Here is a 14,859-nt window from a genome sequence, read left to right as displayed (position 1 = left end):
TAGGACTGAATTTCTAGTGTGTGTCTAAAGTATGCTGAATTATTAAATGTGACAGAATTAAACTGCACAGGTTGACCAGTGACTGAGGGCGCCTGGGAAAGCTGGGCTTGTGGCTTCCTGGTACCATTTTACTTGTCACTTTCCTTCTTTTCACTAGAAGTTACTTAGGGAAAGGTGATAGAGGATGTACTTTATTCACTGCTGGTCTGAGCAACTTCAACCTGCTTGCTAAAGTGCCTGAACAGTCAGGAAGATTCTCTTTCAACTATAAAGTGGCACTTGTATTTTCTTCCCCATGTCAAACAGTAAGGCTTTATACATTAGGCAAGCACTTTCCATCATTAACATTTTAAAAGAAATGTTTGTTTTCGTCTGCTTGAAAGGCTGGGTGGTAGATGCCAGAAGATGTGGATAGGTACCTCTTGTCTCTTTTGCTTTAGTTCCCAAATGCCACCACAACCAGGGCTGGGAAGGGATTCTGTCTGGGGTCTCCTGTGGGTAGCAGGGGCTCAAACGCTTGGCTGTGACCTGCCGCTTCCTGGACGGCATGGGCAGGAGGCTGGGTGACGGGTGGAGGTGCTGCGCCTGGGCCTGGCACTCCAGGACGGGGTGCGGGACTTGGAAGTGGCAGCTTAACTGTGCCCCACACAGCACTCCCCTGCTTCGTTAGCTGTTTGCAGTGTGGAAGCATACTTGGTTCAGTTCGATGTGACATTTAACCAAATGAGTGGATTCAGAGGTGTCACTGTGACTGTATTGGGTGGCGCTGAGGGCTTGCTGAGCTGTTGGGGCATGTCAGCAGATTCCTTGCCATCTAACGAGCCTGCTTCACTTTAGTTTTTGAATCAGAGTCGCCAGGCACTTGAAATGAAAATGGAAAACCCAGCTGCTGGCGGTGCTGCCGTGATGAGGCCCATGACGCAGCCCCAGGTGAGTGTCCCGCGTCCTCAGCTGGGGCAGGAGCTGCTGGGCTCCCAGTCTGTGCTCCCAGTCTGTGCTCCCAGTCTGTGCTCCCAGTCTGTGCTCACTGCACAGCCCCTCACCTGTCTCCTGTTCTGTTCTTTTGCTGGTGGTGACAGGAGTCGGCAGAGGATTCCTTCGTTAAAATCACTCTGATTAGAGTTTTTTTGTTGTTGTTTGTTTTGTTTTAATGTGTAGGCAGTTGTTGTGTCAGAATAGCAGCTATCCCTTGGTTTTTAGGAACTTAAAATAACCTGTAAGCATTTCTGCGTTCCAGGATTATGAAAACAGGTGTTCATTTGATAAAATACAGTTCCAGTCTTAGTGATGGTCTGTTCTGGGAGGGAAGATTCACGTTCTGTGTCTGCAGCGGGTGGTGGGGAGAGGGCTTTGAGTCACTGATGGGAGGGAGGCAGATGGCTGACAGTCGCCTACTGTGGATGTTGTTTAAAAACAACAAGTGGTGAAATGTTTGGCTTATTGCCTTCTTGGGCCCCACTTGGAAGTACCTGTACAGTTGGTAACCCGACATCCTGTGAAAGTGGGTGGGATGGGGCCTGGCGGCGTGGCCTAGCGGCTAAAGTTCTCGCCTTGAAAGCCCCGGGATCCCATATGGGCGCCGATTCTAATCCCGGCAGCTCCACTTCCCATCCAGCTCCCTGCTTGTGGCCTGGGAAAGCAGTCGAGGATGGCCCAATGCATTGGGACACTGCACCCACGTGGGAGACCCAGAAGAGGTTCCAGGTTCCCGGCATTGGATCGGCACGCATCGGCCCGTTGCGGCTCACTTGGGGAGTGAATCATCGGACGGAAGATCTTCCTCTCTGTCTCTCCTCCTCTCTGTATATCTGACTTTGTAATAAAAATTAAAAATCTTTCAAAAAAAAAAGTGGGTGGGATGCCCTACAAAGAGATGGAGAAAATTAGTATCTTGCAAAGGATGCCCTGAGCTGAGCTGTAGAGCTGTCGCTTCCTCACTTAGCATGCAGATCCTAGCACCTGGCAAGCTCTTCTCTTCTCCCTCCAGAAGGTTTAGATGAGATTACTCCGTCTTCCCTAGTGGGTTCTTGCTTGTCTTGAGTGGAACCCTGTAACCCTATCCCCTTCTTGCTCCATCCCATTGCCCCAACACGTTCTCAGTCTTCTCTTTAATAGTTTTATTTCCTGGTTCCTGAAGAGTTTGTGTTCAGATTCTATCCCTAACTGTTCTGTCACTTTAGCTACATTGAAAACTTGACAACTTTTTTCCCTCGGCACCAATAACCACCAACCCCTTTTCTAGCCTGAAAGTTTTTATCATAAAGACTGGGTGGTGGTTTTCCCTATGCCCTGATGCAGCGCAGGGGTCTCCTGTGTAACAGCACTGTTTTCTTGGTTGTTGGCAGGGTTTTCTTAATGCTCAGATGGCTGCCCAGCGCAGCCGAGAGCTCCTGAGTCATCACTTCCGACAGCAGAGGGTAGCCATGATGATGCAGCAGCAACCCCAGGCCTTCAGCCCGCCCCCCAACGTGACCGCCTCCCCCAGCATGGATGGCATTTTGGCAGGATCTGCGATGCCACAAGCACCGCCACAGCAGTTTCCATATCCACCAAATTATGGTAAAGTTGACAGGGAACGGGCATCTCTCCCCAGAGTGACAGTGGAAAGGACTTGAGTGTCCTGAGAAGCAAACACTGTTCAGCCCCTCTCCTTACTTGTGTGTCGCGGTGTAGGAGAACAGGCCAGTGGCAGGAATGTACTGTGTGGGCTCTGCAGGTCCACTGCAGGGGCACCTCAAGAGTGACACTGATTTCTCTGTAGTTCTGCCTTAAAGAGTCTCTAGGATGCTGTGGGGTTCAAGCTAAACACCTTGGATGCAGCCCACCCACCTTGGGACAAGAACTCTTCCCTCTCAAGGCCAGGGTGCAAGTGGAGAAAGTCCTCTGAGCATGGCAAGGCCATGAAGCCACAGCCTGTGGGTGATCAGACAGGGAGCCTGTGTGTGCTGAGCCCCGTGCTGTCACCGCCATCCTGACTAGAAGCAGGGACGCAGCCCCTTGTACCTGTTCCCTTTGGGAAGGGATAATGAGGTTACTACAGAAAGCTGATGATCTGAGAAGGAGGCATGAGCAGTCATTTCTTTTTCTTTCATGTTTCAAGGAATGGGACAACAGCCGGACCCAGCCTTCGCAAGAGTGTCCAGTCCTCCGGATGCAGTGATGTCACCAAGAATGGGTCCTTCCCAGAATCCCATGATGCAGCACCCTCAGACTGCACCCATGTATCAGTCCTCAGAAATGAAGGGCTGGCCATCAGGAAACCTGGCCAGGAACAGGTAAAGACCAGTGCCATCAGAAGTTAGTCCCATCCTAGTGCCCAGAGTCCAGGAAAGTAACCTGTATGCACTTTGAGCCACGTTCGGTTGGAGAGCTCAGCAGTGCGGGTTATTGAGTGTGCTGTTTGGTGCTGAGTGCAGACAGCGTGAGAAATGGAGGGCAGGCTCTGGGGAAGATCCTCTTCGATGCTAAAATGGTGTGATGGCCTCCATGTGTGCTCTGTGTTGCTCAAGCAACTCTAGGGGTAACCGTGCACTTTCTTTGTAGCTCCTTCGCCCAGCAGCAGTTTGCCCACCAGGGAAATCCTGCAGCGTATGGCATGATGCACATGAATGGCAGCAGTGGTCACTTGGGACAGATGACCATGCACCCCATGCCCATGTCCGGCATGCCCATGGGTCCTGATCAGGTATGCGATGGCTCCCTTTTTGAAGAAGTTTCTTGTGCTCTGAATAGAACCTTCTTCCCTCTGTGATCTATAGGTTCTAAGTAGGTTTTAACTTCGGTGTCCTGCTATAAATTAAAAAATATAGTAATGGAAAACCAAAAAGGAGGAAAAAACCCAAATATGTTTATTAGAAAAACTTTGGGTTTGAAGGCATTTGGCATTCCATTCTTTGATAATGTGTGATCTAAGCCAGAGCTAGGGTGCAAGCCTTCACTGGAGACAAAGGGATTTTGTGTGTGTGTGTGTCATGTTAACAGCTTGTTTTGTTCCTGTTCTCTCTGATTGCTAACAGAAATATTGCTGACGTCTGTGGACCAGGTCCTCTGAGATCACCGTCAGGTGACCCTGTGCAGGGACCGTCGGGCGGGAGAGTCGTTTGGAGTGTCCCATGTGGTTTCCGTCCAGGGTGTTGCAAGCGATGACGTCCGAGCCAAATGGACTTCTAAGCTGCAGCGCAGTGTCTGCCTGTCTCCTGGTGTCCAGAGGACGAGCATTTCTGGTGTCACTCCTCCCAGGGATGCGACTCTGGAGATACGAGGTGTCACTGATCGCAAAACTCCCTTGTGTCACTTCTTTCTGCCTTGATAGCCAAAGTCTTTCAGATCAGTGTAGGTGGCCAGAGGACATCGGAGAGAGCGAGAGCAGTGTTGGACCAAGAACACAGTCGCAGTCCTGTGTCCGTCTGTGCTGAGCGCTTCCCTTGGAATTGGCTTTCCCTACGCGCGCCCTTGGCTGGTGGTGGTGAACACTCTGTCCCTGACGAAGATTTCGGAGTGTCCCCACGTTCTGTAATGCTTCACCTCTAGGGATTGTCATCCATGTCGGATGGCTTTGCAGAAGGGAAAATGAGATGACAGTATTTAATTGCAGCAGTAGCAAAAGTTTTACATGCTAGCGTGCAGCTGAGTGCACTTTATTTAAAACAGAAGGATAAATGCAATATTCTTGAGGTCTTGAGGAGTGAACCACATTCCTGGTTTTTGTCTAATCTGTTGGACAAGAACTACGATTTTTTTTCTTTAAATACTAGTGTCACCCTTTGCCTATATGGTAGAGCAATAATGCTTTTTGAAAATAAACTTGTGAAACTCAAGGCCAGGTACTGCATTCTGAATCAGAATTTTGCAGTGTTTCTGTGAATAGCTTTTTTTTTTGTAAATATGACCTTTAAAATATTATATTATGTAAAATATGTATATATCTTTTTTTTTAGATCACAGTAACTCATTTTTACAGAGTTTGTGAAGATAAATATTTAACATTGCTGATTTCAGTAGCTCAGTGCGGTGGGCTGCCAACACAAGAGCCCTGCCCTCAACTGTGTGGCGTGGGCAGGGACCGCGGCCGGCAGCTCTGTCTCCTCCAGCCTGCGAGGCCTCACCCCTATCCATCTCATACTCTAAATGCTTCTAAAAGATCAGTTACTTAGATGTAGGCATTTTAAATTAAAAAGAAAAAAATCTGCCAAAACCAAGCACTTTTGTTAATTTAGGGGGAAAGAATGAATATATGGAGATAAATTCTTTTTAAAAATCAGGAATCAAAAATAAGCAGTTTGATTTAAAAGAAATCTGGCTTTTTTTTTTTTTAGTCCATAAATGAAACAGTAGCAATTCTTTGTTTTTAATTAAGTTGTCTTTTCATCCATTCTGGGAGGATTTTGGTGGCTAGGACCCAAATCCCATGTGAGTTCCCAGGAGTAAGCTTGGGCGTGTTCCCTTGCCCTTCTGCTCGCACGACGTGGTAGCGACGTGCCCATGAGTTAGAGCAGTGTCCCTAAGAGTGGTCTGCTGGGGTCTGGATCCTGTACACCCCCTCTTCAGTCCACCTCGTCTCCTGCAGCTGCCTTCCCCCGACACCTGTACAGTGACTTAGGAGCAGGGGGAAAATCGAGTTTTAATTATTTTATTGGGGTTAATTAGGTTCAAAACAGTTTCATAGAGCTGGGTTTTTGGAATATTTATGAATTTCAAAGATCTGCCAGCATCGGCATAATTTTCTAGCAATACTATAGTAATACTACAATAACTTTTTTACAGTTGTTTTTCACACCTTCACCCCGTCTGAAGGAAGTGGGTAAGATGGCTTGATTGGGAAGAGCATCGGCCCTGATGTTCCCAGAGCCACCACTAGGGGGCACTTTGCTTTTTCCCAACAGCGTATAGAGCATTTTGAGTCTCCTACCCCTTCTCCACTGGTGTTAAAGTTGGGATTATAAATCCATAGACTTCCCCTCGTTGTACTTTTCTGGTGACCCCTTCTCCTGTCTGCTGGGTTCAGGTAGCGCAGAGGACAAGTCTGTCCTGACCAGCCGTGTCGGATGTGTTTTGCACTCCGACAGAACTCCGAACCCAGCAGGAGCTCGCCGCCTGCCCTCCTCCCTCAGGCCTGGCTCTGGGCTCACCTCCTTTTTATATGAGGGACAATTTAAATTTATTACAAGTGTTTATATTTTCTACCTATTCATCTTATTGGTGCAAACTCAAGATTTCGATTCTCTTTTGATCAGTGCCATCTTTGAGACATTTAGTTTTTTAATCTTTCTTGCCCTTTTATCTGTTATGGATGATTCTCTTTGTACTCCTGCTGCCAGCCTCTCTCCACCCTTTCTTCACCCCTCCGCAAACCTAGGTGTCTCTGGATGACCAGGACAAGTCAGTTTTTCATCTGCTTTTAGAAATGTGGGATATTTCCAGTACCTACCTTTTGTTTGTTTTGCTGAATCCAAAGATATATAAATTAAAAATATATTTTGTGACGCTCAAAATGATATAACACATACATGTTTTTTCCTTTACAAAAATAGAAGCAGCATTAATGTTCATATTAATGCCACTTTTAAAATTGCATCTGGATCAAAAGGTGTAAATATCATACACAGTACTGCTCAGACTCAGCGTTTACTGTCTGTGGTGGGAGAGTGGAGAGCCGGCTCCTGTCCTCGCAGCTAGGTACAAGCAGCTGGAGAGAAATGAGGCGGATTGCCCGTCACCCTTGCCTGTACAGAAGCTGGGGCAGCGTCCCCAGGCAGCATGACATGTCAGGCCTGCTGTCAAGCAGCGTGAGTGGCTTTCAGCCGCAGGGTCACTGTGCAGCAGTGAGCAGCGTGTCCTTCCCAACGTGTGGACGTTTCAAGATGGAAATGTCAGGCCGAGAGCAATATCTCAATTCTCAGGAATTGATTTAGAGTATTAAGAATGAATTTTGTTTCAGTCGAGTTTACATTAAGTACTGCTTTAGAATTCTTTCATCCCTCAGACCCCCGAGACCACGAGAGATGACTTCAGAAGGTGGGGTGCTGAGCTGTGACTGCTTCGCTGGCCGTTTTAGATGTTACTGTAAATAAAGGTTTCTATTTAAAGTTCGAGTCTACCAGCTTGTTTTTGTTGTTTTGTTGAAGAGGTTAAAGAAACCTATTTCAGGTCATGGTGGCAGTTTGTGCACCATTTGGACAGGTGGCTGGGACACTGGGTCCCCTCACCTGGGAGCGCCCAGCTTAAGTCCTTGCCCCGGCCCCAACGCCAGCTTCTCAGAGGGCCTGGTGGAATTCTTGACTGCTGGCGTTGGGCCTGTCCCAGCCTCTGTACATTTGGGGACTGAAAGAAAATAACGCCCCTCTCCACCCCCAGGAACAAAACCCTTGGCAACTGTTGCCAGGTTTGGGACACTGCAAAAGCTAGAACTGTTGTTACAAAATGTAAGGACTTCCCCGGTTGGTAAGTTCACTGAGCCGGTCACGGCAAAAGCCTCCGTGATGTATTCAAGGTTTTGCATTCGAGGTTCTGGCCCGTCTGGTACACAAAGCCACTACGGTGCACTTACCTGTGTGGTTTCTTGAAGTCTGATACATTTTAGATACTGATTTACAACCGTTTGTTCCCAGCTACACATTTCTCTAACCCTGCAGCATCTCCTTGGAAAAAGGTACTTGTGGCTAGTATCTTGAATTCTTTACAAAACAAACACAGCAGAACACTCCTGGGAATTAACAAAAAGTCAAACGTTTCTTCATATTTAACTGCTGGTCATTGGCTGAGGTTTTGAACACTGTAGGGCAAAACTTCATTACAAATATGATTTAAAATGGGGCAGACCAGTACCTTCACCGACAGTTCTGGGCTAAGAGGGACCGCGGGGCATGGGGTCTGTGCGGCAACACAAAGCTCACAGTGGCAAGGGGTTTTCTCTGACAACTGGCCACAGGGCGTTTATTTGCACAGCACTCTGGAAAACCGGGATTTCTTATTAGTCAGATTCCCCTGTGTTCCCGTGTGGGTTACACATCAGCAGTCCTGTATATACAGCCAAGTCCATGTCCACAGCGGCAGCCGGGGCACTCGGTCAGCTTGGTCCCCCTCTTGGATGCTGCTTACACAGGGCTCGCCGTCTAGCATCTGCAATGCGCCCCAGTCCTGCTGCCGCTGAGTCCCTCTGTGTGATGAATCAGAATACGAGCATTTTAAAAACGGGTTGTCTCTCCCCCTAGATTGAGAAAAATTCCAGTGACTTTCACCCTTGGGGAATTTCCAAGAGGCCGTCTCCACTGTTCTCCCTCGCGAGCCTCCTGGGGACGGTTAGTGGTGACTTTCTGATAGGAAATGCGTTCTGTGTGGCTGGTGAGGTATAATCCTTCAAAGCAAAAGCAGGGGCACGAGTGGGTTTCCCGAGGCTCTCCACTCCCGCCGGGCATCCCACAAGCAGGCTGTGTCTGTCTTGGGCCTCGTGGCCCGCAGTCCCGGCCTGCTGGAAGTCATTCGAGGGCTCTCACTGTCTGTGTGCACTCAGGCGAGGCCTCTTGGTTCTGGAGGTCCATCTGCAACTCGGCTTAACCTTCCCAGCCTTCCCACAGCTGTCCCCTGTGGAACAAAACACACTGTGAGGATGCTCGCTCCCTCAGGGCAGGAAGCTCTCTGCGTGGGACCCTGCTACCACCTGTTGACCTTGCTTCTGGCCCAGGGGAATGTGGAAGGAGACAGCAGGCCCCAGAGGAGCTGGTCCGATGTTAGCTGAAGAGCTCACCATGCACACCCAGGCACGGCAGCTCACACGGTGACTACAGGTAAATTCTCTCGCCTGTCTGTGTTTCCGAGCTTCCTCAGTGAAGCCTGAAGACCCCATTTACAGGATCGGTGAGGTTACCACGGTCGTCACTGAGGGTCCCCCCACGCCAACCCCTTTCCTGTTGGTTGCAGTTAGGAAGCAGTGCCATGGGGGTGTGGGTTGGGCTTTCTGGATGCCATTGGACGAGGCTGGGCTGTACCGCTAAGGGCCCAGCACACCCTTTGCCATCCGCAGCCTTGTTTGGCCATTCTGACACTGAAGGGCTTGTCGCCTCTTCAGTGATAGCCCAGGAGCATGCATGGCAAGCGTGACACGTATGTCCCTGGGTGCCTCCATCTTCTAGGCCTGCCGCCGCTGTGGGAACAGCAAGGCAGCGGGCAGGGACATGCACACAGAAAAGCGACCGGCAAACCGACTCACAGCGATTTGGAGGAAGGTCTCTTCATGTCTGGCCACTTTCGACGCTGAAACTGCCTACATTTTCAAGTGTCAAAAGGAAAAGGGATGTTATCACCAAGAGAGTCGTTCCCAAAGGGCTACACACACAAGGTATCCCGGGTGCCAGCCATTCCCGGTGGAGCAGCAGGATGGGCTGGGATGGTGCTTTCTCTAGGAGCAAAGGACAAAACACAGTACCTGTATTGTTCATAGCTGCCTCCATCTTTGAGTCCTAGATGAGGAAGTAAGTAGAAAAGGAAGAGTTGAGAGTAGTGACAAACTCTACCTGTTCAATGAACAAATCCCACCAACCCAGAAAGCCTCCTGAAGGCTTTCACCACCATCCTGGAAGTGTCCCCAGACCACAGCATGGGAAGCCAAGGGCCCTGAGAAAGGTAGGCAGAAGGGAGATGCCACTGTCGCTGGGTCCTCAGGCAGGTCACCTGGGGAACTGGTGGGGTCAAGTGCATGGGTTTTTGGAGCCTGCCCAGTGAGCTCACTGTACTTGTCCACAATGAAGGTCAGATGTCAGGGCTGTCCGGGCCTTATCAGCGAAGGCATCTAGGGCCCTTGGCACTGGTGCACTGCTCAATTCCCGGCCACTCTGATCACCATGGGGGCCCTTGACAGGTGGAGGGAGGTTAGGGCCCACTGAGGAGAAGCCGGGGTCACCCCCAGTTCCCAGAGAGCAGTACGGCTACATGTCTCAGTCTGATAGCAGCAGCTGCGCCCTTCCTCCCAAGTCACTTGGTGCTCTGTTGACCTAACCAGAGATGCCCTCCTGGAGGGAGGGATGGGGCCCTGGCTCTGCCTTGGCTGCTCCCTCAGCGCTTGCTGTGCCCATTAAGAGGGCACTTCTCCCTTTCTGGCAAGGGATAGGGGTGCGAAAGGCAATGTTAAAATACCCAGTTGGCATTCTCAGCACTGCTGAGTGCATCCCATGTGGGATGGGGAGGGGTTGCCCAAGGCTCCTTCACCCCATGTTCTGTGGACTTCATTTGCCACCCTCTCCCGCCCCCCGTGCCTGTGTCCCTGCTCCCGGCTGTGTCCCTACAATCTCCTTGCCCATGAAGCCACAGGGACATCCCTCCAGGTGGAGACCATCTCACTGCCCAGGCCCTCCCTGTTCCCCGATGGCCCTTGACGGACAGAATCTCAGCCCCACTGTGGCCTTCGTGGTCCTCCCAGGAGGACACCTCCTGTCCCCCACGCTTCCCTCACCCCTGGCCTGGGGTGGCCGCTCACCTAGGTCCATGTTCCGGGTGCGGGGGTTGCACTGCTTGGAGCCCTTGCACCCCCGCAGCTCCATGAGCTGCACGTGGAGCTGGTTAAGCACATCCCTGTCCAGGGTGTTCACGGCGTTCATCAGCTGAGCGGGAAGAAGGCAGTCAAGCAGATGAGCTCGGGGCCTCCCCACCCTAACTCCCACACCTGTCGTGCAGGTGCTGGGGAGGTGTGGCCTGCTCCCCAACCTCTACTGTAGCCGCAAGGGGGACGTTTGAGGGGGAGAGGGATGTTTCCATTTCCAGACCCACTAGATCCTGTCTTGATGAGAGTAAAAGCCGTGTCTGTGGGGGCCAGTGCTCTGGTCACGGGGTTAAGCTTTTCCCCTGCGAGTACTGCTTGAGTGCTGGCTGCTCTGCTGCTGATCCAGCTCCCTGCTAATGCACCTGGGAAGGCAGCAGCAGATGGCTCAAGTGCTTGGGGCCCTACCAGCCACATGGGAGACCCAGGTGGAGTCCCAGGCTCAGCGCTGGCCATTACACCCATTTGGGGGATGAAACAAAAACAAAACAAAAGTCACATCAGCGTACTTCCTATGTACTTGCAAGGCACTGGCCCGATAGCTTCCCTTCCTGCTTTGAGCTCAGCAGCCTTTACTGTCTGCAGCCTGCACCCACCTTGGTCGGAAGGAAGGTCTGGGAGCTCCCAGTGATGGACCGAACTGTTTTTCTCTGCCAGCGTTTCTGGTAAAAGGGCTGACCCCTGAGTAGGAAGGTGGGCCATCTGCATGGCGACCAGAGCAGTGGGACAGCAGACACTGGCAACACACAGCTCACGCAGGAAAGGTTCTAGGCGTGGGCTGGCATGGCATACAGAGGGTGAAGCTGCCCCTGACACGGACATACCATCCTGGAGTGCTAGGTCGAGTCCTACCCCCTCCTGCTTTGATCCAGCTCCCTGCCAATGTGCCTGGGAAGGCACCAGATGATGGCCCAAGTAACTGGACCCCTGCTGCCCACATGGGAGAGCTGCTGGCTTTGGCCTGGACTAGACCTGCCTAAGGGAGCCACTCCCTCAGACTGAACCAGCAGGTGAAGATGTCTTCTCTCCCTTCCTCAATGTTCTTTAAGGGTGGAAGGATAGACAGCCCAAGGCTACATGAGAGAAACTGCCTCCCTTGCTCCTCATGTGTCCCGGTCGCTCTGCTGGGGCTGCTGTGTTCCCTGTGTGTGCCTTGGGCAGTTCTCCATGGCTTCCTGACTCTCTTTGGGAGACTCGGTGGGATGTGGGAAAAACACTGTCACCTCCTCGAGGGGTGCAGGACATGCTGGTGGTACCCTCCGCCTCCACCCCCATCTTTGCTGCCGTGCGTACCTGGTAGGGGTCGGTGTTGAGGTCGAAGTACTCAAGGAAGCCCGTGGCAAATTCACAGAAGAGGAAGTTGTGGGTCTCATTGATGGTCCTCAAGCACCAGTATGTGTTGTTGTTGGCGCTGGTGCAGGCGCAGAAGGGCCCCACTGCCAAGGAGTGTGCCAGCAGGACATGGCTGTGGCTGCCAGGAATGCCATCCCTACTCCCACCCCACCCACCCACCCCCGCCAGCTCCGGAGTGGACAAGCACTGCGGATCCTAGACATCGGGAAGCGCCCCTGAGCTCCCTCCCCTGAACTCCCCTGGCCCTTGGGGTCCCAGGCCGCCCTTCCCTGTCCGGGCTTGCTCACACGTCCACAGCGGGGCCGTCTGCCAGTGCTGGTTGTCGTGGGTGAAGCATGTGAGGCCCGGCATGCTGCACGTGTCGTTGTTCTGCAGGCGCTTGAGCAGCTTGCGCAGCTTCTTCTTGCGTTTCTGTTCCCGCAGCAGCCACACCTTGTCCTTCTCCTGCAGTCCCTTCCTGGGGGCACATGGGGTGCAGGCCTGGGGCCTCAGTAATCCGCATCTGTGTTTCACTTGGCCCTAGAGCACTGGCGTAGCCATCCAGGGTTCGCCACGGCTGGTCCAGGCAGAGCTGGGCCCAGAACGGGGTCTCCTCACTGCCTGTGGCCTGTGTTGGTCCCCGAGGCGGCAGCAGGTCAGAAGGGGGTGGCTCCTGGGACCCTACTCATGCCCCCTCCTTCCCGAGTCCTGCCCCTGCTTGCTGCTGGACTTGCCCACATCTTGCCACAAGGAGGCGCCCGGAGACCTGCTCAGGCTCCCAGGATGGCCACACTGCTATGGCAGGATGGGGGTGGGAGGGGGCTAGGGCGCGGCTTTGCTTGTCACAGCAGTGGCCTCAGGGGCCTCCTTGTCACAGCTCCCTCTTACCTGAAAGGATGCAGGCTGGAGCCCTTGTGCTTGAGGCGGCCTTTGTGCTGGTTGTGGTAGCTGAAACAGATGCCCAGCCCAGGTCTCAGTCCCTTGCAGGGCCAGCTGGGGTCCCCCGGACACCCCCACCATGCACATGGGGCAGGGCAGCCTGCTTGATGGGCTCTTCCCTGCTGGGGAAGATGAGGTCAGGGCCAGGTGTGGCTTAGGTGGCGTCCCTTCCACCCGTCCACGCACGGGGTGAAGCTGGGGTGTGCAGGCTTTTCCAGAAGCCCAGCTCCAGCACCGGGTCAGGTGGTGCTGGACAGAGCCGCTGCAGACTTGGGTCCTTAGTGGACCTCGAGCCCCGGGGGCAGCTCTGCCACCTCGCGTGGGTGCTGCAGGCCCGGCTGGCTGAGGGTTCATCCCAGGCTGAGAGGAAGGGGACAGAGGAGCAAGCCGGGAGCGCCCAGGGCCCTGCCACCTCCTCACCTGATCCTGGGGCAGTCGCACTCCTCCGGCCGCTTCTTCTTCAGGTGGCCCCGGACTTCCCGCAGGTTCTTTATTTTGTTCTGCAGGGTTTCGATCTGAGGAAGGGAGTAAGAGGTGGCCTTGAAACTCTGCCAAGGCCAGGCGGGCAAGGCAGCCATGGTCTGTGCGAGCCGCAGTCGGCCTCGCCGCCTGGGCTTGGTGGTGGCAGCAGTGGGACCCGCCGCTGTGGCTCCACCTGCCGAAGGAAGCCCCCTCCCCTCACACCAGGCTCCAATGAAGGAGCAGGACTGTCCTGCCCACCGAGAGCTCCCCTGTCCCCCTAGGCTTGTGCCAAGGACAGGCTGTAACACAGGCACTCGCCAGGGGTGCTGGGATACCATGGCCCCCCATGGGGCTCTCACCTCGTGGTCGATGTGCAGCTTGTGGTCCTTCCACGCCTGCAGGGACCTGTACAGGTCCAGGTCGCACTGGACCGTGTCGTTTTCTAGGATATAGCACCTGTTCGAGAGATGGGACATGTGCGGCTCTCAGGGGGTGTGTCCAGGGCCAGAAAGGTGTGGGCAGCTGGCACCAACACCCACCGCGCCCCCTCACCCCCGACCTCCGCCTGCACTCACCGATGTGTCACTTTGATGGGGTTGGGGGATGAGTAGTCTGGAAGGCCTCCGGTGCCACTGAAGTCCCCCCCATCCTTGTCGTCTTGTTCCTTGGGGGCCCCTGGCCAGCGCCTCTTGGTGAGGTTGCGGGGCTGGGAGGTGCCAGCCAGGCCCACATGGTACACCTTGCCATCCACCTCAATGGGCACAGAGCGGATGGAGCGACTGTGTGTGTAGCTGGCCTTGTACTCTGTGTGGGAGGGGGAGTCTGGTTAGGGGGGCTGGGATGGGCTGGTTGGTGTCTCCAGGAGGGTCCTCCACCACAGGCACCTGATCCCAGATGAGGCAGCTACGGCAAGTCCAGACCATGGCAGGACACTTGGCCCTAAAGGGGACGGAGCCTTGGGCAAAGTGCAGGGTGGTCACCCATGGCCCGAGGCCTCGCGTGGGAGCTGAGACACATGGCTGTGGGTGCCAGCACTAGGAAAGAGAAAGGCTTGTCTCACGCAGGTGGGATGTGGAGTGAGGGTACAAAGGTCTTGAGAGAGGGGACTTCCGAGGGAATGTTAGGACGGGCATTCTCACATCGCAGTGCCCGGGTTATACATCTAACTGGCACCGTGTGGGGCATCCAGGATGAACTGTTCCTGGGCTAACTGTACGGCCATCTGGGGAGTGAATCAGCAAATGGAAGAGCTCTGCCTCTTGCTTCGTAACTACCTTTGAAAGAAATAAATATTTAAAAGCAAAAATGAACAGGAGAGCTGCCTTGCAGCCCAGGTTCCACAGGGTTAGGATGGGCAGAAGCCTGCAGTGTAGTGGGTCCTGCCAGCTCTGCCCGCTTCCTCTGCCAACTTCCTGTTTCAGTCTGGCCCGTTAGGGCCCGCAGCCAGACAAGCCTAGGCTTCGGCTGCATCCCAGGTGACCACTAGAGGGCGACCGAGCAGGACTGCCTGGAGGTGGGCTGCAGAGCCATTTTCACTGCTCAGGCCCTTGGGGCAGAGGTGGTGTAGGTCACAGGGGCCACAGCGGGCAGAGAGCCAG

At 53.4% G+C, this 14,859-nt stretch overlaps 2 protein-coding genes across 5 annotated transcripts in view; one reads left to right on the top strand and one right to left on the bottom strand.

The window, feature by feature from the left end:
* NCOA3 (nuclear receptor coactivator 3) overlaps positions 1 to 4,346 on the top strand; it is an 81,707-nt gene extending 77,361 nt beyond the window's left edge. For all 3 annotated transcript variants that reach the window (XM_058679511.1, XM_058679509.1, XM_058679510.1), the window contains 5 exons: positions 838 to 930; positions 2,346 to 2,559; positions 3,101 to 3,275; positions 3,544 to 3,685; positions 4,017 to 4,346. In XM_058679511.1, coding sequence (XP_058535494.1) covers positions 838 to 930; positions 2,346 to 2,559; positions 3,101 to 3,275; positions 3,544 to 3,685; positions 4,017 to 4,028 — 636 coding nt within the window. In that variant the 3' untranslated portion in view covers positions 4,029 to 4,346. The remainder of the gene's footprint in view (positions 1 to 837; positions 931 to 2,345; positions 2,560 to 3,100; positions 3,276 to 3,543; positions 3,686 to 4,016) is intronic.
* Positions 4,347 to 8,439: 4,093 nt separating this feature from the next.
* Positions 8,440 to 14,859, bottom strand: part of SULF2 (sulfatase 2) — a 67,595-nt gene continuing 61,175 nt past the window's right edge. For both annotated transcript variants that reach the window (XM_058679530.1, XM_058679531.1), the window contains exons 12-21: positions 13,837 to 14,065; positions 13,621 to 13,717; positions 13,220 to 13,314; positions 12,749 to 12,808; positions 12,169 to 12,338; positions 11,822 to 11,964; positions 10,469 to 10,592; positions 9,422 to 9,455; positions 9,206 to 9,259; positions 8,440 to 8,580 (exon numbers count right to left, since the gene is read on the bottom strand). In XM_058679530.1, the coding sequence (XP_058535513.1) occupies positions 8,550 to 8,580; positions 9,206 to 9,259; positions 9,422 to 9,455; positions 10,469 to 10,592; positions 11,822 to 11,964; positions 12,169 to 12,338; positions 12,749 to 12,808; positions 13,220 to 13,314; positions 13,621 to 13,717; positions 13,837 to 14,065 (1,037 nt within the window). In that variant the 3' untranslated portion in view covers positions 8,440 to 8,549. The remainder of the gene's footprint in view (positions 8,581 to 9,205; positions 9,260 to 9,421; positions 9,456 to 10,468; positions 10,593 to 11,821; positions 11,965 to 12,168; positions 12,339 to 12,748; positions 12,809 to 13,219; positions 13,315 to 13,620; positions 13,718 to 13,836; positions 14,066 to 14,859) is intronic.

The sequence above is a fragment of the Ochotona princeps genome, chromosome 22, assembly GCF_030435755.1.
Source record: "Ochotona princeps isolate mOchPri1 chromosome 22, mOchPri1.hap1, whole genome shotgun sequence".
Taxonomy (NCBI): domain Eukaryota; kingdom Metazoa; phylum Chordata; class Mammalia; order Lagomorpha; family Ochotonidae; genus Ochotona; species Ochotona princeps.
The sequence above is the reverse complement of the archived record's forward strand: the minus strand, read 5'-3'. Positions and strand labels throughout refer to the sequence as shown.